This window comes from Amblyraja radiata, chromosome 31 (genome assembly GCF_010909765.2).
Source record: "Amblyraja radiata isolate CabotCenter1 chromosome 31, sAmbRad1.1.pri, whole genome shotgun sequence".
In the NCBI taxonomy this organism is placed as follows: domain Eukaryota; kingdom Metazoa; phylum Chordata; class Chondrichthyes; order Rajiformes; family Rajidae; genus Amblyraja; species Amblyraja radiata.
Window position 1 is genome coordinate 20,621,700 of NC_045986.1, and position 27,223 is coordinate 20,648,922.

The 27,223-nt window shown below is 45.5% G+C and overlaps 1 protein-coding gene across 6 annotated transcripts in view; it reads left to right on the top strand.

The window, feature by feature from the left end:
* ece1 (endothelin converting enzyme 1) overlaps window positions 1–27,223 on the top strand; it is a 215,498-nt gene that overhangs the window by 110,386 nt on the left and 77,889 nt on the right. For 4 of the 6 annotated variants that reach the window (XM_033048028.1, XM_033048029.1, XM_033048032.1 and 1 more), the window contains exon 2: window positions 18,461–18,544. In XM_033048028.1, the coding sequence (XP_032903919.1) occupies window positions 18,461–18,544 (84 nt within the window). Of the gene's footprint in view, window positions 1–8,191; window positions 8,303–17,828; window positions 18,545–27,223 lie in introns of those variants that run through there. The other 2 variants (XM_033048031.1, XM_033048030.1) reach the window with 2 other exon arrangements.

Here is a 27,223-nt window from a genome sequence, read left to right on the forward strand (position 1 = left end):
TGGGACATGTTGGCCGGTGTGGGCAAGTTGGGCCGGAGGTGGGGTTGCCAACTGTCCCATATTAGCCGGGACATCCCGTTTATTGGGCTAAATTGCTTTGTCCCGTAGCGGGACAATCAGCCCTTGTCCCGTATTTGACTGCTACTACACAGGATTGTCAGGTCGGAGCGCCGCGTCCGGCCCCGCCTCACCCGTCCCGACGTAGTGCAGCAGCAGCGCCTCGCCCATGGCCCCGTCGGTCGGCAGTCCAGCCAGCTGTCCGACCTTCGAACGTTCCCTTACCACCGAAACCATCACCCCTCCTTCTTATGGCCGATCATCGGTCCATGAGTTGGATGGGGTGCTGGACATTGGGCCCGGTCCCAGGCCAAAAGCTGGGCTTTGTGTGCATTCCAGCACCCGGGCCAACTTATCATTCACCCAACCATGGCCGAGCCAGTCAACGAATTGCCGTCCGGGATTTGTCCCTTATTCTGACCTTTTGTCCCTTATTTGGGAGTGTGAAAGTTGGCAACCCTAGCAGGAGGACCTGTTACCACACTGTAAAACTATGACTCTGACTCTATTTGACTTGCCAGAAGGCAGCGAGGCTGTGGGCAGAAATTGCGCAGCTGAGTGTGTAATTGAATGATTCAAATCAATATGCACTTTTGAACTTCTGTGCATTTACATGGCTTCAAATTGCAAAATACAGGGAGAGGGAAAGTTTGAGGGAAATTAGAGATTCTGTGCGGTCCATAATTTATCTCCTCCTCGCCCTCTACCCCCCCCCCTCCCCCCCCCCCCCCGAACCTCTCGCTCTGACATGGTAAACTATAATTGAATATCCTCGGGAGACTGGAGCCGATGATTGGTGGAAAGGATGACATTTTGACCTTCACCCTTTGACCTGAAGACTCCAATAATCTATACTTAACAATCGGCGGCAAAACACAGGCCTGTTAACCTTTTTGACTGGAATTTGCTTCAGGTACTTACTCTGAAAATGTGACACTGAAAATCATTGCAACAGGTTGTTAACTAAAAATTAATTGTTCCAGATTCAAGAACAGTTTCTTCCCAGCTGTTATCAAGCAATTGAATCACCCTACCACAACTAGAGAGCAGTCCTGAACTTCTATCTATCTCATTGGTAACCTTCGGACTGTCTTTGATCAGACTTTACTGGCTTTACCTTGCACTAAACTTCATTCCTTTTACACTGTAAATGGCTCAATTGTAATCATGTATTGTCTATCCATTGACTGGATAGCCCGCAACAAAATCTCTTCGCTGTACCTCGGTACACGTGACAATAAACTAAACTAAACAATTTTATTCAGTCATGCTCCGAGAGGAATAGTTGAACAACTAACGATGGAAGGTGATCCCATCTTGTCCATTACTTTGGACTAAACCTTGGGATGGCCACGTTGGATGAGTGGCCTTGAAGATGTAGTCTTTGATGAGATTCAATGGCAGGCAGCATAGAGGCGCAGCTAGTGGGAGTTGCTGCCTCACAGCTCAAGTGACCCCAATTCAATCCTGATCACGGGTGCTGTTTGTGTGGAGGTTGTCACTGGAAGGGTTTTCTCCGGATACTCTGTTTTCCTCTCACCTCCCAGAGATGTGAGTTGTCAGATCATTTGACCACTGTAAATTGCCCATCAAGGATTGGTGAGCAGTAGAGTGTGGAATGAAAGGATGGGAATTTGAAGAGAATAAAATGGCATTGGTGTAGGATTAGTAAAGCTGGGTACCTAATGGTCAGCATGCAATCGGCGGGATGAGATGGTGTTTCTGCGCTGTGTGACTATCTTAAATTATAGGAGCAGAATTAGGCCATTCAGCCCATCAAGTCTGGTCGGCCATTCAATCATTCCATCTCAACCCCATTCTCCTGCCTTCTTCCCATAACCCCTGACATCGTACTAATCAAGAATCTGTCAATCTCCACCTTCAAAATATCCATTGACTTGGCAAGTCAAGTTAGGAACGTTTTCATCAAAATCAGTGCAAGGCAGGGTCATTTAGTGCAAGGCAGGGTCATTTAGTGCACGGCAGGGTCATTTAGAGCAAGGCAGGTTCCCATTCTTTAACATTTCTCCAGGAATAGCAGCCCCTCATTTTTGTCGGTGCCTGCCTCACTTTGGACAGGCCGAAGTGCCTTGTAACTTGGGTTCCACCTTAAATGTGCTTAGTGCAACACCTGATATTGTGTGGGTCTCCTCCACGCCATCTGGTACCTGACATCACTCCTGTCCCGGGAGTCTGCAACCTTCCCTCCGGCCATGGCTGGAGTTTTTCACCTCCTATCCCATCCCAGTCCCGCTGCAGAATCAGTGCACAGGCTGATCAGAGCAGTAAACCTGTAGAGGCAAGGAACTGCAGATGCTGAGTTCAAAACAGTAGGCTGCAATCCGTCTTTCATTTAAAAAAAACAAAATCGGTAACTCGAAGAAAAATGCAACATAGATGGGATTTAATGAGATGATTTAAACATATTAGTTTATATCACATAGAAACATAGAAAATAGGTGCAGGAGTAGGCCATTCGGCCCTTCGAGCCTGCACCGCCATTCAATATGATCATGGCTGATCATCCAACTCAGTATCCTGTACCTGCCTTCTCTCCATACCCCCTGATCCCTTTAGCCACAAGGGCCACATCTAACTCCCTCTTAAATATAGCCAATGAACTGGCCTCAACTACCTTCTGCGGGAGAGAATTCCACAGATTCACCACTCTCTGTGTGAAAAAAGTTTTCCTCATCTCGGTCCTAAAAGATTTCCCCTTTATCCTTAAACTGTGACCCCTTGTTCTGGACTTCCCCAACATCGGGAACAATCTTCCTGCATCTAGCCTGTCCAACCCCATAAGAATTTTGTACGTTTCTATAAGATCCCCCCTCAATCTTCTAAATTCTAGCGAGTACAAGCCGAGTCTATCCAGTCACTGTCGTCCAGTTGAGTTTCACAGTCCATATAACTCGTTATCACCTAGCCCGCAGCCAACAATGGACCATTGTGGGCTCCACCTTTTCCTTGATCATTGTTGCTTTTTGCATATCTTTCATTCATTTGTCCTCTGTACCTTCTGTATCTCTCGTTTCCCTTTCCCCGACTCTCAGTCTGAGGAAGGGTCTCGACCCGAAACGTCACCTGTTCCTTTTCTCCAGTGATGCTGCCTGACCCACTGAGTTGCTCCAGCTTTTTGTGTCTTGTTGAAATGATCAGAAACACACATAGTGATTAGAATCCATAGTCTTTTATTCGCAACTCTGCAGAGGAAACACTCTGTGCTTTTATTTTCATGCATGCAGCTAGTCTAACTAGAGACTGGGAGAGAGAGAGAGAGAGACTCACTATCAAGCCTGTGGGTGGATCAGCAATATGAGTGACACAAGGAATGTGCAGCATGCATAATCTGTGTGGTAACATATATATAGTATAGACACACTAATCTACATCCTCCCTCTTAAAGAATTAAATGCAAATGTAAAACTACTGATTACTACAAAGAATTAAATGTATACTACTGATTATATAACGCACATATAGTATGGTCAATAAATTGGAGGAAGTTCAAACATAGCCCGGATACTTTACGGTGGGCTTTCAAACATGACCTACGTGAGTACGGTACAGTCCTGCATCTTCCCCCATCACCGGGGACACGATCGGTGGTGAAATAGGTGTCGGAGATTGAAACGGCATTCCCGGTGACGAAACTGGAGACTTTGGCACAGATGGAGGCGGTGTGGCCATCGGCGAAGTAACCGGATCAGAAACAGGTTGTCGTGCTGGTGCAGTCGGGCCGATGCCACTGTATGTGGATGGAAGTATACTTGTGCGGTCAGGGTAGTACGGAGGAGGTGGTGGCTCATTCACAGGCAGGATATGTTGCCTATTACGTCTGTAGGTGCCGCCATCCCACTTCTGACACCATGTTGAAATGATCAGACTCACACATAGTGATTAGAATCCATAGTCTTTTATTAGCAACTCTGGGGAGGAAACACTCGGTGCTTTCGTCTACACGCATGCAGCTAGTCTAACTAGAGAGAGAGAGACTCACTATCAAGCCTGTGGGCGGATCAGCAGTATGAGTGACATAAGGAATGTGCACCATGCATAATCTGTGTGCTAACACACATATATAGTATTGACACACTAATCCACATGTCTATCTTCCATTCCAACCCAAAACGTCATCTGCCTATTCCCTCCAGAAACGCTGCCAGAGTTTCTCCAGCCTTTTGGTTTTGGCTCAAATTGCAGTTTGTGGGAGGTTGCTGTGTCTAAATTTCTATCATGCTTCATTCATTGCAATAATCACTGCTCTTCAAAGGCATTGCATTGGCTATGTGGGTCAAAGCACCGTCGAACAAACATCTTATTTAGTTCTTCAGAGGGGCGGTGCTCAGCTGGTGTCTGGCCCCAGGCTTGGGTGGAGGAATAAAAATCTGTCTTAGTTCCTGCTTCTAACACTGTTGGGTAATTGTGGGCATGTACCACGAGCTAAGATATTAACCATCCTCCCAACAACTAGAGAACAGTCCTGAACTACTAGCTACCTCATTGGGGACCCTTGGACTATCTTTGATCGGAATTTACTGGACTTAATCTTGCACTAAATGTTATTCACATTATTCCCTTTATCATGTATCTGTACACTGTGGAAGGCTCGATGGTAATCATGTATTGTCTTTCGGCATGCAACAAAAGCTTTTCATTGTACCTCGGTACATGTGACAATAAACTGAACTCAAACTCTATCTCTAGTTTCCCTTTCCCCAGAGTCTGAAGAAGTGTCTCCTCTTAGGAGCAGATGCTGCGTTGATGGAGAAATTGAGAGTAGGGGTTAGCGTTGTCGCAGGGTACAAGGAAGTGTAGCCCAGGTAACTGTGGGAGTCTGTAGGCTTATAGAAGATGTCAGTCGAGAGTCTGTCCCCTGTGATGGAGTCAGAGAATTCAAGTGAGTGGTGTCATAGGTCCATCTGTTAGATGCCAGGCTTTGTCCTGCCACTCCTCTCTTCCAGCTGTTTTTCTGTAACCCCCCCCCCCCCCACCAAACACACAATCAGTCTGAAGAAGGGTCTTGACCCAAACCTTCACCAATTCCTGAGATGCTGCTTGACTCGATGAGTTACTCCAGCACTTTGTGTCCTTTTTTTTGTTGTAAACCAGCATCTGCAATTCCTTGCTTGTACCTTCTTGGTTTCACACGCAGTGTTACGTGTAAATGGAACCGGTTGACAACCCTGCATATATAACCTGCATTTAATAAGCATAATTAATGATGACTTGCTTTCAACATTAAATCTTCAGCCTGTATTTTGAGTGGAACTGGAGCCAGATAAAGGAGTCAACACAGCTAGCTCATTGTTTCTACAGCAACAGAACTTTTTTCATAATCACTGTGCACACTAGTGATAAATAGTTGGCAGTGTAGGTCATTCAAATGTTCGAAGTGCGCTGTCTGAACTGCTGACTGTTCCTTGCGTTACATCAGTGCTTTCAAATCAATGCTACAATTGATTCCCACCATTCGCACATGCATGGTACCGAATTGACTGGACTTGTAACTTTGGGTCTTTTGAAAAGATTTCCCTGTGTGGAAAAAAGTATATATTGTGAGTGCCAAAAAATGTGGATCCAAGGAGAATCTTAAAGGAGAAAGTTGTGGTTGCTGGACGTTTAGCTGGCTGGAATTGTGTGAGTGATAGTTGGTGCATGGTGAGACTGATCCCTTGAAGTGTACTACAGTTAATAGCCCTGTCCCACGGTGCGAGATCATTCCAAGAGTTCTCCCGAGTTTGCCCTGATTCGAACTCGGAGACTTACGGTAATGGCCACTCGTCAGTACTCGGGGCTCTCGTGGACATTTTTCATCATGTTGAAAAATCTTCACGAGTCTTCCCGTGCTTACCTGCCGTTAGCGAGTCTTCCCGAGTACCTGCCGTTAGCGCTAAGAGACGTCCCCGAACTCCGATGTACCCGCTACGTTCATTCTCCGTGCTTACCACGAGTTTGATTTTTTTTAAACTCGGGAGAGCTCTTGGAATGAACTCGCACCGTGGGACAGGGCTATAAGTTGACTGGAATTGTGCGAGTGATAGTTGGTGCATGGTAAGACTGATCCCTTGAAGTGTACTACAGTTAAGTTGACACTCAATGCTTACTCTTGGAAGCTCTACTGATAAGCCTGATTCATGCCTTGAGCACAAAGCTTCCAGTTTATATCTAACAATTAACGTTTTTCATTTGGAAAATGCCATTAGCTCAACCTTGCCACGATTGTGCTTCCAGATGATAGTACACACGCTAGCCCTTATTGGGAATGAAAGCCGAGAACACTATGAAACACTCAGCAGGTCAGGTGGCATCTGTGGAGAGAGAGAGAAAGAGAGACAGAATTAATGCTTCAGATCAACAATGCTGACAAAACTGGGAAACAGATGGCACAATGGGCTAAGTGTTCGGCTGGCAACCTGAAGGTGGCCGGTTCGAATCCTGCTTGGAGTGTGTACTGTCGTTGTGTCCTTGGGCAAGACACTTCACCTACCTTTGCCTGGGACTAGAGACAGAAATTAGCTACTGATTGGCTACAATCTCGCATATTTTTTTACATGCAAAATGTTCATTAATATGCACTGTCCCTATAAACAAAATTATTATATTATTATTATTATTATTATGTTTTGGAGAATGGGGGCAGGGGCGGTGGGTTCAAATAGGAAATTCTTGAGGATATCTTCCAGGAGAGAGTGAATGGTAGAGGAGATGGGTGAAAGGGGGTGGTCAGATCAAGGTGTATCTGAAAGAGCAATGACAAAGAGAATCAGCAATTCAAGTCTCGAATACCTGAAGAGAAGGGGAAAAGCAAACTGGAGCTTTGGAGTGGACTGCAATTGCTGGAGAGTGGAAGTTGTTGAACTTGTTTTGACTCCTGAAGATTGTGATGGGCCAAGTTGGAAGATGACGTGCTGCGTCTCGAGCTTGCCATGATTCATTGGGATAGTATTGGGGGCCACGAAGGCCAAGTCAAGGTGCGAGCATGAAGAAGGTCTTAGTGACTGTTCATCAATACATTTTTGTAAATGTTAGGCAGCAGTTGTTGAGTGACGTGCAGGTTCCTCATGAACATGTTGGGTGTGATCCTTCATTTTGATGCTCCTTCAGGGAGATGTATATTTTTTTAAATCTTGTCCAGAACTGATTTGTTTTTGGTCTTGCAACAGACCACATCTTAAACCAAACTAAACCCAAAGCAAACTCAGAATCATTCTTGACAGAGATGTGTTGCCACAAATACAAACAGAAAATGCTGAAATCACCCAACTAGTCAGAGGGGGTGAGCTGGCATTCAGGTCAAAGACTCTTTGTCGGTGTTGGAGAGAGTGATCAAGGAGGATGGGCCAATTGCAGGCAGGTAGGACCAGTGTCGATGGGACACATTGGCCAGTGTGGGCAAGTTGGGCCAAAGGGCCTGTTTCCACAAATGCTACCAGACCTGTCCTGTGTATCCAGCATTTTCTGTTTTTACTTTGTATTTCCAGCACCTGCAGTATTTTGACTTTAATTATTTCTATAATGAAACTTTCATCCAACCTTCCCTAATTCATCCATCCCATGGGATCCCTTTGGCTCATCTAATGTATGCAAAGACTTCTCAAAGGGCTGTTTGCTTCCATTACATTCTCTGCAATTTGGTCAGAGTTTGAATTTGTTCATTGAAGATAGACACAAAATGCTGGAGTAACTGGAGGAAGGGAATAGGAAACGTCACATATTTCTTTTCTCCAGTGATGCTGCCTGACCCACTGACTTCCTCAAGCATTTTGTGTCTCTCTTCGGTGTAAACCAGCATCTGCAGTTCCTCCGCACATGCTATGAACTTGTTAATTGCTAGTTCACATCCTTGTTGTAAGCTGAAACACCAGGTTAACTTCCTCAATGCAGGGCTCTGGTCTAGCTGCACCTTTTGCGCTGTTGCCATGGATGTTATGTTTGAGACAACTGTGGTGCAGCTGTTTCTCAGTTCCAGCCACTGGGATTCGATCCCGATCCTGTGTCGCTCTCTGCGTGGAGTTTCTCCATGTGCTCCGCCTGCCTGCTTCTATTGCAAAGAGGTGCTTGAGGATTAATTAGCTAGTGTAAACTACACCGAGCATCTAAAGAATTGAAAGGGCTTTGATGGGCATGTGTGAGAGAGAAAAGGTTGCTAGTGTGTTGAGGAATACAGAGAAAGGCAACTGGAATCGCACCCTCAGGAGAAGGCATGAACCGAGGGGACAAAATGGCTCCCTGGACAACCGGGGTAAGATTCTCAATTTTATTCTTTGTCCATGTTTAGACAACTGAGTTACTCCAGTTTTTTTCTGTTCATCTTCGGTTTAAACCACCATCTGCAGTTCCTTCCTGCATATTTAGACAGTTAGCGGTTTGGGGAAAAGTGGTGGAGTGGCAGATCGCCAACTCTGCTTCAGTGGCGAGAAGGAGTGGCCCCACCTCCAGCAGTGTCAATGACACCCCCATCATTCTGGCTTGCGTCAATTGGTTCAAACTGCTTTAAATGGGCAGGCTATTCTTGGGCAGTTGTACTTGGGGAGCTGGCAAGAGACTCGAGAGCTCCAAGAAGTTAAAGAAGACTCAGAAGAAGAATCCTGACTTGGAATTGTTTTTATTGTGCACAAGGTTAGAAATGTATTTATTTTCACGAGTCAAACGCGTCGCCCGTCCCAACTTGGGTTGTGCTTAAGACTGGACGTTTCGATGAGCGATGGTTGGGTCAGTTTCAGCCTCAGCTGTTGTGCTCAACTGTCTGGAAAGTAGAGGGTTAAGCTTTGTGACAAATGAATGCATGCACTAACGTACTGAGGAAAAGTGATCCTAAGCATATTCAAATCAGAATGTTTGCATATTGAAATCACAGTTAGTGCACGCACAGCCCTGCTGCACTGCAGTCACATTTCTATCGTCATAATGCTCCATAAAGCAGAATCAATCAAATGGTGTCGCTCTTTTCAATAAACACAGTTCTCCCATTTAATTTTTTCTTAACCCATTCTCCCGAGCATCAAAAGTAAGTTTGGAAGTATTCTAAATCTCACTGAAGTATTAAGTGATGGGGTGTGATAAGGTTCTACTATGCTTTTAAAGTAGAGAATTGATTATCCATTTGTCAAGGTCTTTTGCGTTCCTTAGGCTGGATTGTCTTTTGTTGTTCAATCCACTTCAACTCCACTTTCTTTTTAGACAGCTAATCTGTAGCAGTGCAGGCTCTGAACTCCCCTCGCCTCTTGATGCGCTGTGACACCATTCAGGCATGGTCTGTCTCTGCTTGCAAATTTAGTTTAGTTTTGAGATACGGAATGGAAACAGGCCCTTCGGCCTACCAGGTCCGTGCTGACCAGCGATCAGCCCATACACTAGCATTACCCTACGCACTGGGGATAATTTACAGAAGCCAATTAACCTACAAACCCGTACGTCTTTGGAGTGTGGGAGAAAACCGGAGCACCCGGAAAAAAACAACTAGGTCACAGGGAGAACGTGCAAACTCTGTACAGACAACACCCGTAACCAGGATCGAACCTGGGTCTCTGGCGTTGGAAGTCATCAACTCTACCACTGCGCCACTGCACTGCCCTACTAGTCTCTCCATGGTCTCCTTGTTTATTTACATTTGATCTCTTCCAAAATAAATGGGCAGTAAGCAAATTGACTCTTTGAATACTGGACTTTCTGCGCATTCTCCAACTTTAATCTTTTTCAAGTCCACCTCCCTTGGAGTGTTTGCAATGTTAAGGAAGCGGTGTTTACTCTGAAGTGGGGCCTCATTCAAATGCAAATGTGGATTCAAATGCCACCTCGCAATGGCACAATGCAGCAAAATCTGGGTCTGAAGAAGGGTCTCGACCCGAAACGTCATCCATTCCTTCTCTCCAGAGATGCTGCCTGTCCCGCTGAGTTACTCCAGCTTTTTGTGTCGAACTTCGGTGTTTAATTTAAGTTGCTTGAACGTTTAGAATCTAAATTTTCCAATCAATACCATCCAATATCCAGGTTAAGTGATTTTTTTAAATTGCATGGTTAATTGTCTGGGTTATTTCCTCCTCCAAAGCATTTTGACAAGCTTAAAATTTATTAACAACATCTGGAGTTTTAATTTCCCTGAAGATCCGCTGGATTATCTGGACCCTGTGCAACAGCCTCTAAAGTACATGTAGCTGCTTTTGAATCCAGATGTAACAAATTGGATTTCACGAATTAGTAAAATATGAGTAGCGGGCTTGTGGCCAGACTTGTCGCAACACTTGTAACTGCACAGCTTGTGCATATAAACTTTAACCTTTGCATATTGGCAAAACAAAACAAAAGAAAGTCCATGTGTTATTTGTTTGTTGTAACTACCTTTTTACTTTGCGTTCAATTTACTGTCACGTGTACCGAGGTACAGTGAAAAGCTTTAGTTGCATGCTAACCGGTCAGGGAAAGACAATACATGATTACTTTGGCCATGTGTAGGAAAAAACTGCAGATGCTGGTTTAAACCGAAGATAGACACAAAGAAGGGTCTCAACCTGAAATGTCACCCATTCCTTCTCTCCAGAGATGCTGCCTGTCCTGTTGAGTCACTCCAGCGCTTTGTGTCTATCTTCGATTACTTTGGCCATTACTGATAGATGTAAGAGTGATGTGCCATTACCTAAAATTTGTCTGTCCCCCCCCATACCAAGATGACTAAAAATTTGTTGTCATGGCAGCAGTAATTTAGACCAGGCCATCGAAGAAAATTTGGCATCAGTTGTGAAAGTGCAAATTGATGGTGGATAGCTTTGCAACGACCTTCTAATGTAATGCTTTCCAGGAGTAACAGGAAGCCTCCATAGACTAGAGATATCTTTGTGAATTACTTTGAGACTTACTTTAGTTGGACAAAATCTACAATGGCCAGATTTCACTGAGATCAGCAAGTACTGTTGGCTAATGTAACAACTTATTCCCTCTTCAGACACTGCCAATGAATCTTTCACAACCACCCCCCATGAGGAGTGTGGAGTTTCTGCTTGCTTCTCACTTATAGGACACAACCTCCAGCATTGCGCTTTGCATTCGGTACTACATTGGAGATTTAGCTTGCGTTTTCAGCTTCATTTCTGGGAGTGGGGCTTGTGTCACCGTTGTATCGGACTGGGGCCACGCTGTTCCCTAGAGATGAGACCAGCAATCATATCAGACAGAGCTAGAGATTTCCATCCTTGTTTTATCAAAAGATCAGGAGAAACTGCTGGATAATACCTCCGTGTGTCAGAGTCTGCTTCATTGGCAGAGGCTTAAAAATAGGATCTGTGTAACCAAAATGAGTAGTTTATTGTCACGTATACCTAGATGCTTTTGTTGCGTAAAGATATACATTGTGTGTCGGAGCAACTGCAGATGCTGGTCTACACCGAAGATAGACACAAAATGCAGGAGTCACTCAGCAGGTCAGGGAGCATCTCTGGAGAAAAGGAATAGGTGACGTTTCAGATCAAGACATTAGACAGATAAAGACATTTTTTGACCTCTTGAGAGCATTTGGCTTTAATAAACTGCATGTGTAGGAATGACCAAACATTGGTTTAAAGAGCAGACACTCCTGATCATTTGGGACCAATAGTTTAATTACATGTTTTAATCTGTCTCCAACACAAAATGTGGATTCAAATGCTGTGGTGTAAGAGATGTCACCTCGCAATGGTACAATGCACCAAAATCTGAGTCTGAAGAAGGGTCTCAACCCAAAACGTCACCCATTCCTTCTCTCCCGCTGAGTTACTCCAGCTTTTCGTGTCTATCATCCGTTAGCCTAGAGCGGCTGAATGTCCCTGTTCGCAATGGTTAACGGGCTGCTCTGGAGACTTCAGTTGTCAACTGGATGCAACCAAACATGGCTGGTGATGTGCAGCATGGCCTTCTGGTCAAGGCTAGGTCCAGGTCATCGGAATGGTCAATGACTTGGTCCAGTCAACCCTGTGTTGGTTTTCCAGGTCAGAGAAAAGCCTTGCGTTGTATTCGGTCAAGTGGGTTGGTCAGTGCTTGTGCTGAGGAGGTGATGGGGGCCATAAACTATGGTCGGGTAGGGTAGGGAGAGGATTGGAACATTAGTTTAGTTGGTGGGGGATGGAGGAGAAAATATCTGTCTCTTCATCGACACCACCAGATTTTTGCCAAAGTTGGGGATGATGTTGTGATGCGGTTGGTGCAGGAGATTAAAGTGGAGCAGTGCTTGTTGTTAGGGAGTTGGGAAATTGGCAGAGTGTTGTTCCAGAATAAATAGCCCCAGTCTGGCATTTTGTTGGGTGGACCTAGTTTTCCAGAAGTGGAAATCAACAAAAGCTGAGATGCTGGAAGTCATACAGTGTGGAGGCAGGTCCCTAGGCCCAACTTGCCCAAACCATCCCAACGTGTCCCATTTACACTAGCTCCACCTGCCTGCGTTTGGCCCATAACCCTCTAAACCTGCCTGTCCATATATCTAGAAATCTGGCATTTAAAAGTGAAAATGCTGGAAATACTCAGTGAGTCAGACAGCATCTGGGGAACGAGAAATGGTTAGTGCATCCTGGCATGGCCACGTTCAGGATAAAGTGGTGCAAATTCTTCAACAAAGCTTCAAATGATCACCGTTTGGGGTACGACTCTGTGTGACTCTGACCCAAAATTCCCAACCCTAAATTCCCAGTCAAGTTTCTAGATTGTTGGAAAACGATGTGAAAATCACCATTGTAGTATTTCGCTCCGGAATTCAATGCTGCCAGGGGTGGTGGGGGTGGGGGGGGGGTGCGAACAGCGGCAAAGGTGATCCAGGCAACTGCCGTTTGTGAGGCCCGGGACAATTCTTCAAAGATGTGCTTTTGGCAAAAAGAACATTTTGTACTTTGAAGATTTAAATGGCGATATAAAAACAGGACATTTTCAAAAACAGCTGCACTCATTTCCAGCTGTAGGCAAAGAATATAAGATCCAGGAACTGATAAACGCAAAATACCGAGACTGTCTTTGCTTTTAATTAGATCAGAGATTATGGACATTGCAGATATTGCCAGAATTTGCCGCGTATCCCTAATTACCCCTGAATTGAGGAGGCAGCTCAGAATTAGCAACGTGCTGAGTCAAACTAGCCAGTCTACCTGCAATGGCACACTTCCTCACCAGAACATGTTGGTGAACCAAATAGAGTTGTTATGTCAGTCCGGTAGTTTTAACCCCTCAGATGAGACAGACTATGTTTTTAATTGCAGATTTATTTATTTATCTGAATTTAATCGTAAATGTCATGAAGGAATTTTAATCTTGTGTCGGTAGATCAAAGGTCCAGAGGGCTATGGCTGCACATCCAGCAACTCAAGTGCCACATTACGGTATTCATTTGAGATGTGGACATCACTGCAGGGGCATGTATTGCCCCTGATAGACACAAAATTCTGGAGTAACTGAGCGGGTCAGGCAGCATCTCTGGTGAAAAGGAATAGGTGACGTTTCCGGTTGGACTCTGTCTGAAAGCAAAGTTCCGACCCGAAACGTCACCTAGTCCTTTTCTCCAGAGCTTCTGCCAGACCCGCTGAGTGACTCCAGTATTTTGTGTATATCTTTGATATGAACGAGCATCTGCAATTCCTTCCTACACATGTATTGCTCCTGAGATGGCAGTGGTGAAGATGTTGCCACGATGTTGTCCATTGGGAGGTTCAGGATTCGATATCTTTTTCAGTCATAGAAAGATGTAGCATGGAAAACGGACCCTTTGGTTTACCAAATCCATGCCAACCACAAAGCACACATTTTTATACAAATCCAGGCCCTATTAGTTTCATTCTTCCCCACATTCCCATCAACTGCCCCTCTCCCCATCATTCTCCGCAGATTTTACCACTCATCTACACGCCAAGGGGAATTCCCAGTGGCCAATTAACCTGCTAACCTGCATGCATTTGCAGCATGGGAGGAAAGCAGAGCAGGAGAAGCAGTTCAAACTCCACACAGGCAGCACCAGAGGTCAGGATTGATCCCGGGTTGCTGGAGCTGTGAGGCCGCAGCTGTACCACTGCACCATTGATGAAGAAGCGTTGATATATTTCCAGGTGTGCATGGTGTATGAGTTGAGGGAAATGTACCATTGGTGGTGTCCATCAGCACTTGCTGCCCTTGGTCTAAGTGGTGGTTGTTGCAGGATTGAGAGATGTTGAAGAATTGTTGCTGAGTTGTCACAATGCATGTTGTAGCTGGCTGACACTACAGTCACCCTGTGCCACAGGCAATGGAGTGAATAGTTGTAGTGCAGAATGAGACACCAGTCACTTTGTTTCCATCTGATAACTGCTGTGCTGTAAAGAACTATTAGAGCAGCACAGCGACACAGCTGATAGAGATGCTTCCTTGCAGCACCAGAGACCCGGGTTCAATCCTGACCTCGGGTGCTACTGCTGTGGAGTCCGCACGTTCTCCCTGTGATTGCCTGGGATTCCTCCGGATGCTGCAGTTTTCTCCCACACCCCCCTCCCTCCCCCTCCCGCCCCCGGCAAGACGTGCGGGTTTGTAGGTTAATTGGCCTCTGTAAAATTGCCCCAAATGTGCAGGGAATGGTATAACAGAACTAGTTTGCATGGGTAGACAAAATTGCTGGAGAAACTCAGCGGGTGAGGCAGCATCTATGAAGAGACGGAAATGGACGACGTTTTGGGTCGAGACCCTTCTTCAGACTGATGTGGGGTGGGGGGGGGGCCGGGGGCGGGAAGAAGAAAGGAAGAGGTGGATACAGTGGGCTGAGGGATAGCTGGGAAGGGGAGGAGAAAGCAGGGACTATCTGAAATTGGAGGTCAATGTTTATACCGCTGGGGTGCAAACTGCCCAAGCGAAATATGAGGTGCTGCTCCTCCAATTTACGGTGGGCCTCACTCTGGCCATGGAGGAGGCCCAGGACAAAAAGGTCGGATTCGGAATGGGAGTGGGGAGTTGAAGTGCTGTGCCACCGGGAGATCAGTTTGGTTATTGTGAACCGAGCGGAGGTGTTGGGTGAGCGATCGCTAAGCCTACACTTGGTCTCACCGATGTAGATCAGCTGATATCTAGAGCAGCGGATGCAATAGATGAGGTTGGAGGAGATGCAGATGAACCTCTGGAAAGACTGCTTGGGTCCTTGAATGGAGTCAAGGGGGGAAGGTAAAGCGACAAGTGTGATCAATTGTCGGCATGTACCCAGGGCCCAAGGGGCCTGTTTCCATGCTGTGTCTCTAAACTATGGACTAAATAATGTTTTTATTTACTGAGTTTAATTTATTGTTGTGGCAAGAAAAAAATGGTTGTGTATTGTCTAGAACACGCTGTGTGAAAGGGATGAGGAAGCGAGTTTGATGGAACTTTCCAAAGCCAATTGAATGTTTCTGGAAAATGGAACTAATTGGAAAACTCACATAGCAACCAAAAGTGCTGGAAATACCGAGCTGTCAAACAGCATGTGAAGGGAGAGAAAGAAACAGAACCTTTCTGGTTGATAAACCTTTTGTCGGCTTGAAATGTTGGCTTTCATTCTCTTTCCTCACAGGCAAGACTTTAGACTTTAGAGATACAGCATGGAAACTTGCCCTTCGACCCATCGAGTCCACGCCGATCACACTAGCATTATCTTACACAATGGGGACAATTTACAATTTTTACTCTGTACAGAAGGCACCCAGAGTAAGAATCGAACCCAGGCCTCTGGCACTGTAAGGCAGCAGCTCTACCTGCCGCCTCAAAGACCTGATGAGCTGTTTGTTTTCAGGGCAGACAAAAAATGCTGGAGAAACTCAGCGGGTGAGGCAGCATCTATGGAGAGAAGGAATAGGCGACCCTTCCCGAGGCATCACCTATTTCTTCTCCCCATAGATGCTGCCTCACCCGCTGAGTTTCTCCAGCATTTTTTGTCTCACTTTGATTTTTCCAGCATCTGCAGTTCGTTGTTAAACAGCTGTTTTCAGCATTTTCTGCTTCTCATCATCTGCTGTGTTTACGTATTTCATTTCAGTCGGGTAGATGGGCTGAATGGTCTCGTGCCTGGTGCCGTTCTGTGACCAGTGTTTAATCAGTAAACATTCCTTCAGCTCACTTTCTCTCCACTTTCACCTTCATGCGTAGCCGAGGTGGCGATGGTTTATCTGGTGTTTTTGCCCTGATCCAACAAAGGAACAAGGTGTGTGTACAGACACTGTGTGTTCTCCATCTTTGCAGATTACAATCTAAATGGCTGGCTTTGAATACACAGCACAGAATCAGATCCTTCAGCCTGATAAAAAATCTTTGCTTCACACTTGTCCTGTAGCACTAACAAGCTTTTCCCCTTTTCCTATCTCCATTGTGTGCGAGCATGTTTTCGTTCAGCAGCTACTTACAGCGTCTCATGATTCAATCTCTCTTCGACAAAGGTTCTGATGAGTGGATAGACACAAAATGCTGGAGTAACTCAGCGGGTCAGGCAGCATCCCTGGAGAAAAGGAGTAGGTGACGTTTCGGGTCAAGACCCTTCTGATGAGTTGCGTGTATTTGTCACGACCCGGTTCTGATGGCCCATAGCTTTGATCTCTTTCCCTGCATTTCCTATTTATTTCCACCCAGTCAAGTCCTGAATGGGAGACACAAAATGTTGGAGTAACTCACCGGGTCAGGCAGCATCTCTGGAGAAAAGGAACCCTCTCTATGGCGAACCATAGAACCCAATGGTTTGAATATTGAATTTTCATCTTTTGGGTAATGCATGCCCCTGGTGTTCTTTCATACACACTCCATCTGCCTATTTTTTTTTATTCATAGAATCATACAGCATGGAAACAGGCCCCTCGACCCAACCTGCCCCTGCCAACCAAGATGACCTATCCACCCCAGCCCCACCTGCCTGTGTTTGGCCCACATCTCTCTAAATCTTTCCTGTCCATGTACCTGACCAAATGTCTATTATTCTCCCTTTGTTAATTTCTCCCATTCCCCTCACCCCACTTGGTTCCCTCCCTCAACCGTCCCTTCCCCATCTGCTTCCACCCTCCATCCCACCGCTCACCCTCCTGCACCCCCACAATCTGGTGCCCTCTGTCCACCATCTTCTCCGCATCTTGTTCCACCTATTAGTTTCTATCACACTGCTCCCTTCCCCTACCTGGCTCCATCTGCCCATCATCCCCATCCCCAAGTCAGTGGATATTTTTAAGTCAGAGGTAGATCGGTAGATTCTTGATTAGTACAGACGTCAGAGGTTATGGGGAGAAGGCAGGAGAATGGAGTTGTGAGGGAGAGATAGTTCAGCCATGAATGAATGACAGAGTAGACTTGATGGGCCGAATGGCCTAATTCTACTCCTATCACTTATGACCCTATGAACATCTGACTTGCACGATTGGCCTGGATGCTGTGTCACCCACCGAGTTCTTCCAGCATTCTGTTTTTTGTGTGTGTTTTGGACTATATTATGTTGTTGAATTATTTTCAAAGGTGCAATTGATCTGAAACCCACCTCTGTCTTTGAACTGAAATGCAAAGCTTAATTTTGCAACCAGACCTCTTGCTGCCCTCAGTGAGTGGGGCTGGCAGGGGACCTTGGATTGGGTGTGTTTTATTGCTATACCGGATGCAAAATCAACTCCACATGGGCAAGGGAGCGTTCACTTTCATCGGCCACGCTCTGTGTAATTTGAAGTCCCCTCTCACAAGATATTGCCGAGAGCCGAAGTCCAGACACTGAAAGGGTTAAGGCAGTGCTTCCGCTTCACCTGGGGACTTGGTGAAAGTCAGATCTGACAGCTGATAAGCCCAACCACTCTGACTGCAGGAGGGAATACGAAGCTCTATAGGAATGTCTTAACAAGCTCCTCCCTCCCTAATGCTGCTGGTTTAACAAAAAGCATCAACAAATTTGAGAAGTAACTAAAGACTTCTGACAAACAAGTTTGGTGTGTTTGTATCTGAACAGGATATTTACTTTTCTGAGTCCTCCATAGCTGCCCATGTGGGAGTTCATGAACAAAGAAGTTCGTTCCTCATTAACCTTTGTGTTTTAACCAATCGCTCATTTCTTCGTTCCATATCACAAAATACTGTGATATTGTGAAAGACTGTGAAAGGAATTTAAATGACTGCTGCTTCCGGCACGAAGAGGTGTTTTACTCGAACTTGTTGCCACTGAGAACAACGTGTTGCATTACAAAGGAAAGGGGAGTCTGGCAGTGGCAGCAGCACCGGGAACGAATCTGTGGCAATTCCAGTGTTTATGTTTGAACGGATTTGGGTTTTCTCAGGTGTGGTGTGACGGGCCAGTTTCTGCAGCGGGGGAGCTAACTTGCCTAAACTCCCTGGGGCTGCTGTGGATTTCACCAGATCTGAGACCGACATCATATGGCGGGTCTTTGGGGTCTGACTGAGAAATATGGAAGCACTCAGAGAATCTGTTCTCCATTTGGCCCTTCAGATGTCAACGTACAAGCGAGCCACCTTTGACGAGGATGACCTGATCGACTCCACTGTTGATGAAGTGTACCCAGAAGGCGCGCAGGTGTGTTGAATGCTTAGCCTATGTGAAATAGCACTGCATGTTTTACCCTTATTAACGGCTATCGCAAAATCCCCTCCCACGTCTTAAGCACTGGATTGTTTCCATTCAGAGTGCGACTCTTACTGTCATTTTTAGGAAATGTATATGCACACTAAGCTAGGAAATCCAGTAAGTCGTGATTTGCCTTGGTTAAATTTCCATCGAGCATCGTGGAATCTTGTTCCCTTTCCTTAGCATCTCGTTACATTCGTTTATTCACTTGGGTGTACAGGGGATGCGATTTTTATTCATTTCCATTGTCCTCCACCCCACTGCAGAGTCCGTACACACTTGGATTATGTACACACGTGGACATTGTCATAGATCTTATAGAAACACATAAAATTCTCAAGGGCTTGGATAGGCAAGATGCAGGAAAAATGTTCCCCATGTTGGGGGAGTCCAGAACCAGGGGTCACAGTTTAAGAATAAGAGGTAGGTCATTTAGGACTGAGATGAGGAAAAACATTTTCACCCAGAGAGTTGTGAATCTGTGGAATTCTCTGCCACAGGCCAATTCACTGGATGTTTTCAAGAGAGTTAGATATAGCTCTTAGGGCTAACAGAATCAAGGGATATGGGGAGAAAGCAGGAACGGGGTACTGATTTTGGATGATCAGCCATGATCATATTGAATGGCGGTGCTGGCTCGAATGGCCGAATGGCCTACTCTTGCACCTATTTTCTATGTTTCAAGGTAACCTGTCAGGAGACCTGATCTGCAACCCCAGCTCCTCCATTCTCTACTAAGGCCCCTACACAATTGTTCCTGAAGTCCAGCCAAACCGGTAGACAGCATAATGGGAAACTCCCCTTGGACTGGCTTCCATTCAGAACATTTAGTTTTGTTTTAAAGATACAATGGATACAATGGTCCGATTCGGCGATGGCTGGTGATCTCTCGTACACTAGTTTTATCCGACACATCAGGGACAATTTACAGGGGCCAATTAACCTACAAACCTGCATTTGGGATGTGGGAGGAACCGGACTCGACTGCTGCACCACTGTGGTCCTTGCTGTCTCTCTGTGCCGTCAAAGTATCCTCTCCCCAGTGTGGCACGATGACTTAGCAGAAGAGCTGCTGCCAGAGACCCGAGTTCGATCCTGACTACAGGTGCTGTCTGTACAGAATTTGTATGTTATCCCCGTGACCTGTGTGGGTTTTCTCCGGGATCTCCGGTTTCCTCCCACACCCCAAAGATGGACAGGTTTGTAGGTTAATTGGCTTCGGTAAAATTGTAAATTGCCCCAGTGTGTGTAGTGTGCGGGGATCTCCGGTCGGCATGGACTCAGTGGAGCGAAGGGCCTGTTTCTGTACTCTATCTCTAAACTAAACTAAGCTAAATCTCTTGAGTAGGAAGTAACTGCAGGTGCTGGTTTAAACCGAAGATAAACACAGAATTCAGGAGGCAGCATCTCTGGAGAGAAAGAATGGGTGATGTTTCGGGTCGACCCCAGTCCGAAGAAGGGTCTTGACCCGAAACGTCACCTATTCCTTCCCTCCAGAGATGCTGCCTGGCTTGCAGAGTTACTCCAAACTTTATGTCCATCTTAAGCAATTCTCCAGTTGCTCTTACTCTCTTGTCATTCCCTGCCATTCCCAAGAGCTCAGCTGGGAGAGAACATCCACAATGACTTCAGTTTTGTTTCCCCTTTCCGTCCGTTCATGCCACCAAAACCCACCGGGTCTTGTGTCTCCGAGGATCACGTCTCCACCTCCCCACACCCATACACTAGCCCAGGGAAGTAACGCCCTGGTGGCTATTAGTGTTGGCACTGCATTAGGTGATGATGTTCGAAGGTGGTACATTCTGCCAATCATAGTCATAAAGTGAAGCAGTGTGGAAACAGGCCCTTCGGCCCAACATCCACACCGTCAAACAAGTCCCAGCTACACTAGTCCCTGCCAGCATTTGGTCCATATCCCTCCGAAATATCCTATCCACGTACCTGTCTACCTTCTTCTTAAACGTTGGGATAGTCCCTGCCTCAACTAGCTTCTCTGGCAGCTTGTTCCATACCCCCACCGTTACCCCTCATCCGTCGCATGATCCTCGATGCTGCGCGCTGGCAGAATATGCAGCTGCATAGGGCTTTGCATCCACACAAATGGCTCTTCCCTGAACACGCTCCAGCAAGGATTTGAAATAAAATTTAGGATCGGGGGAGGGGGGGGTGAAGCCAATTCATTTTATTGTCAACCCCTTTTTAACAGGAACCACTTGTCACAGCAGGTCTGCCAACATTGCATGGTTAAGAGTCACTCCTGACCACATTCAAAACCTGGCATCCACACGATACAATTTGTAAACATAGAACAGGAAACGTTGGGATTTAATTGGGGGCATTGGATGTTCATGAATCGAGCTGTGGCTATGTCACTTTAGCTCCCATTACAATTCCAAAGAAATGAAATGAGTTGGGGGGGGGGGGGGGGGTACACTACACTAAACAAAGCAAATGTATAAAGCACTTATAATGTATATGTATAAAATGTATAAATCACTTGTTGCCTACACAAGAAAGTGCAGAATGTTGCATTCTATCTTTCAGATCGCCAATTCATAAGAAAAGGGTCGGATTTTCAGGTTTTATCCCAGCTCAGACAGAGTGGATATGGAGAGGATGTTTCCACTAGTGGGAGAGTCTAGGACTAGAGGTCATAGCCTCAGATTTAGACATTATTTTGGGAAGGAGATGAGGAATTTCTTTAGTCAGTGGGTGGTGAATTTAAGGAATTTTTTGCCACAGAAGGCTGTGGAGGTCGTCAGTGAATATTTTTAAGGCAGAGATAGATAGATTCTTGATTAATACAGGTTAAGGGGAGATGGCAGGAGAATCGGGTTAGGAGGTAGATCAGTCATGATTGAATGGCAGAGTAGACTTGATGGGTCGAATGGCCTAATTCTGCTCCTATCACATGATCTTATGATCTATCCCAGGGGTAATTTTTTTACATTTATACCAGGCCAGTAAGCCTACAAACCTACACGTTTTTGGAGTGTTTGGATTGACAATGTTCTGCACATGTTTCAGTGATCTTTCAAACTTATTTATATGTTTACAAAATGCTTATTCGATCATGAATGATGTTTGTAAATTGGATCTTGATATAACAATGTTTAATTTTTTAACACAATCCATCAGTGTTTAATTTATTGACCCGACAACCAGCGATCACCATGTACGCTAACACTATGCTACATACACACTAGGGACAATTTACAATTTTACCAAAGTCTATTAACCGACGAACCTATACGTCTTTGGAGTGTGGGAGGAAACCGGAACACCTCGAGAACCTGGAAAAGGGAGAACATACAAACTCCATATAGACAGCTCAAAAAGAAATGGATGTAATCAAGTTCGACTGTGGAGAATTAGATATCCCACTGCAGCCCTGAGGATGAACTACACGGCCAGAGGTGCCATCTATAATTCACTGACATTCATTTTGAAGAGGGGAATTCATACAGCATGGAAACGGGCTCTTTGCCCCAAACAGTCTATGCCAACCATTAAATGCCCATCCCCACTCTGTGGAAGTGGCCTCCTTGTAACAGCGGGCAATTCATCAAATGTGCCCGGGTCATTCACGACTGGATGTGTGTTGTAGGATTTTCAGTCCGCACTGATTCAACCAGGATATTTCCATCACCCCGTAAATGCTCACACATTTCAGATGTTTAATGGTGAAGCAAAGCCAACACTCCGCATCTGAATTTCCTGCCCATTAGCTCATCGTTTGTCGTATTGGTCTTTATGAATCTGCGAAGTCATAGATTTATACCGCATGGAAGCGGGCTCTGTGCCCCACACAGTCCATGACAACCATCAGGCGCCTATCCCCATGTTGCCACTGACGATGCTACAATTGCTGTGGGAAGAGCCGAGCAGCCGCAAGACACAGGTGTGTGCCTTCCACTTGAGAAACCGAGAAACCAAGAGACAACTTCAGGTGAACTGGTCTGGAACAATATTGGATCACTGTTAGCATCTGGTTTCCCTTGGTGAAACCCTTGACCGATGTCTTACCTTCAAGACCCATATTGAGAAGACAAAAGTGAAAGTGAGCACACGCAACAATGTTGTTAGTAAGCTCCCAACACAAGATGGGGTGCTAACCCACAGACCCTACGTTCCACTGCCTTAGCCTTCTGCTATTCTACTGCTGAGTATGCATGCCCAGTATGGGAACGTTCCACCCATGCCTACAAGCTGGACCTCTCAATGCTTCCTGCAGACTTGTCACAGGTTGTCTCAAGCCAACAAGTACTGACAGCCTCTACCTCCTGGCAGGCATAGCCCCGCCAGACGTCAGAAGAGCAGGAGCCAGCATGAAGGAGCACCAGCGGCAGATAATAGATGAACCACATCCAATGTTTGGCCAGACACCATTTCCGAGCCACCTAAAGTCGAGGAAAAGGTTTCTTAACTGTGTGGCTCCTCTTGAGGCTGGCATTACAACAAGTGAAGCACGAGTCTCCTTATGGGGTGATAGAATATCCACTCTACCCCCCTCAACTACCATGGGACTAACGGCAAGTGAGCAACTCCCTCCTGGTGCAGACGCAAGTTGGGCCAGATGGAAATGCCTCAATCGATTGAGAATTGGTGTTGGCAGAGCCAAGATGTCTCTAAATAAGCGGGGATATAACTCCAACGAAGTCACCTGCGAATGTGGCATTGAACCACAAACAATGCAACACCTGCTGAAATGCCCTCAACTGGAAAACCAATGCACAGCTGCCGATCTCACTGCGTTCAATGAAGATACCGAGAATTGTGTTGAGCTCTGGCTGACTAATATCTAATCTGAGAAGGGTCTGGGCCCGAAACGTCGCCTATTTCTTCTCTCCATAGATACTGCCTCACCAGCTGAGTTTCTCCAGCATTTTCTATCTAATCTTGTGATGTGGACTCGATTCAAAGCCTTGAACCACTGAGCAATTCATCAAAAGCGCACAGTGTAAGTCTGCTGTAGGATTTCCAATCTGGACTGATTCAACCAGGAGATTAAACCCCGGAAATGCAGATGTTTTTCAGGTGCTTCATGCTGAGCACAACCACCCATTCTGCACCTGGATTTCCTGGCCACCCTCTCATCATTCATTGGGCTGCTCTTCGTAAATCCGGTTGCGTCTCTTTTTTCTAGCTCACAAACCCCTGGGATAAACATTTAAAGTCATCCGTAGGAAGGAACTGCAGAGGCCGGTGTGTATCGAAGATAGGCACAAAGTGCTGGAGTAACTCAGCGGGTCAGGCAGCATCCCTGGAGGAAAAGGATGGGCGACGCTCAATCTGAAGAAGGGTCCCGACCCAAAACATCACCCATCCTTTTTCTCCAGAGATGCTGCCTGACCCGTGACGTTACTCCAGCACTTTGTGTCTGTTTATAGTTATGTGTTGGCTAGAACACGCTCTGGGATGTCTTGAGGACCTTAAAGATGCTGGGGAGACGATACACTGCCACCTGTTACCCAGAGTTTAGTACAGTGTCCTCTCAAGACCATTGGACTTTAGCTTGGACAGTAACTGCATAGTGGACATCTAGAATTTGAAATTTCAGCAAATTGAACTTAATAACACCCAGAGCCTCTTTGAGCAAAGATTAACCCTGCCTGAAACTCCTGTTATTATTCCCATCAATGTATTTTACGCATGAGAGGGTTTCCACTTGTAACCCTTGGTTTGACTTACCAGCCAATGGGTTAATGGGATCTTGGCACCGAACATCCCAGTGGGCCTAATAAAAGCATTGACCAAATGGAAAGTGAGTGCTGGATGCCGTCATTGCCACAGGAAGGGCACCTCGCAGAAAAAACAATGAGCAGTCTTGAGGATTGGGCACTGATACTTCCTATTATTTGTGCGTTGGCTCCGGACACTGTCTAGCTGCTGAGAGACCGGGACATCAGCATTCAGTCATCCTAACCAGTCCATGAGTGGGAGAACGAGCCAACTGGTGCTCCAAGCTAAGATCCTTCAAACTGAAGTTTGGCCACTAGTTCTTCTGCTTTTTTTCTCTCTCAGTAAAATACAAGCCAAGATTTGATGATGCCAATATTTTTTTTTTATGTTATTTTTCTAAAAAAAGTGAGGCTTTAAATGACAACCACTGTGTTTACCTTTTGAACTCTGAATACCAAATCCTTACCTCGGTTGATGGATGATGATTCATTCAGAGGTAACACACTTTAAAAAAAACTGAAATTAAAACATAGAATGTCAGTGATGTGATGTGGCTATGCTGAGGAAGACGTTCAGAGAGAACATAACCTCAAGACTCATTGAAAATTCAGCGGTCAAAAGGTAAATTGTGTTTGTCATTTAACGCTCTATGTTTCAATTTTTTTTAAACTCCAAATTAATCATTATTCATCAATCAAGGTAATGATTTGTTATTCAAAGTGTTTCTGCATGTTGTGCTTGTTGGCCTCACATCAGACAATGGTGCCTTAATATCTGATGACTGTCCCTTATTATGGTATACATTATATATTATATATAATATGCATATTACTGGTGAGAAATTATGCACATAAAATTGAATGCACTTCTGGCAGAGGTGATATTAGAACCCCTTGGTATTCTACACTTTGGAGGGAGGCCATTTAATCCATCTTTGTAAACTGTCTGCTTATTCCCACCTCCCAGCTCCATCCCCTGCAGCCTGCAAATGTTTTATTTTTAAGTCTTCACCCAATTCTACTGTGACGGTTATTCCTGACTCCGGTTCCTGCTCCATTTCAGGCAGTGAATTCCAGATCATAACCGCGCACTGTGTTTTGTTAACCCCATTCTGCTTTGTTCCCATAAAACTGTGGCCTTAGTTGGACTACACAAAGGCTCTGGAGCCCCAGTCTCTGGACAGTTCATTGTTTCCTGCCTTCTTAATTCAAATTAACTCAATTTGGATGGAACAGAATCTCCACTTGATGTGATCACTGCAAAGGCCACAATTCTAAAGACTCTCTTTTCTCCAAGTAACATTGGACCCTTATCTCTGTTGCCTTTCCAGTAAATGTCCTACAAATCGTTTCTGAGCCTGTGACCTCCTTCCTAAATTGCGAGGTGCAATACCAGACAAAAGGGGATGAATTTCAACACTCAGATTACATGTGGGGTGAAGATTGGAAAAACATTTAACCTCTCAGCTGATCCCAACCCAACTGCAAATCACTATATCCCTCTTTTCCCACTTTTTCCCCCCCTTTCACTGCAGTGTGGACTAACCATCAGTCCATAGGCCGAGGGAAATTTAAACATTTGGATGAAGCTGGGATTAAGCTTTTTGGTTTAATGTTGGCTTTTTATGCTGAGAAGTGGTACATGGAATGCAGCTTGGCAAAGTGCGATGTCATGCATTTTGGTAATAGGAATAAATGCGTGGGTTATTTTCTAAATGGGGAGAGAATTCAGAAATTGGAGGTGCTAAGGGGCTTGGGTGTGCAGGTGCAGGATTCCAGAAATTTAATTTGCAAGTCGAATTGGTAGTAAAAAAGGGCGGATGCAATGCTAGCATTTATCTCAAGAGGGCTGGAATACAAAAATGGGGATGTAATGCTGAGGCTCTATAAGATGCTGGTCAGGTGGCATTTGGAGTAACGTGAGCAGTTCTCAGCTCCATATCTGAGGAAGGATGTGCTGGCGTTGGGGAGGGTCCAGAGGAGGTTTACAAGAATAATCCCGAAAATGATTGGTAACGTATGATGAGCGTTTAAAATCTCTGGGACTGTACTCGCTGAAGTTTAGAAGGATGAGGGGGCACCTCATTCAAACTTACCAAATAGTGAAAGTGCTGGATAGAGTAAAGTGGAGAGGTTGTTTCTACTCGTCATAGAGTGATACAACGTGGAAACAGGCCCTTCGGCCCAACTTGCCCACACCGGCCAACATGTCCCACCTGCCTGCATTTGGTCCATATACCTCCAAACCTGTCCTATTCATGAACCTGTCTAACTGTTTCCTAAATGTTGGGATCGCCCCTGCCTCAACTATCTCCTCTAGCAGCTTGTTCCATCCTTTGTGTTAAAAGGTTGTCCCTCAGATTCCAATTAAACCTTTTCCTCTTCACCTTAAACCTATGTCCTCTGGTCCTCAAATCACCTACTCTGTCCAAGAGACTCTGTGCATCTACCCGATCAATTTATCTCATGTGGGAGAGTTTAGTGGGAGAGTTTAGGACGAGAGCTCAAAGCCTCAGAATAAAAGGAAGTACTTTTAGAAAGGAGAGGAGGAGGAGGAATTTATTTAGTCAGAGGGTGGTGTATCTGTGGAATTCATTACCACAGACAGCTGTGAAGGCCAGGTCAATGGATATTTTTAAGGCAGAGATTTTTGATTAGTAAGTGTATCAGGGGTTATGGGAAGAAGGCAGGAAAATGGGGTTGAGAAGGAAGGGGATGGTCTTCAGATCTCACCACAGTGAGCACTTCTAACGAGGAACAAAAGCTCTGGCTCTTAGTTGTTGATGTCCCATAAGAGGTTGTCAGTAAACTCAAGCCCTCTGTCCTGGTTATCATCTATTGGATTAGATAGTGTCACAGTTACCCAAAGGGTCCTGGCACTGATACTGAGTAAAATAAAGCAAAGTGCTGGAGGAAGAGAGAAGGCTGTGGAGGCCAAGTCAGTGGA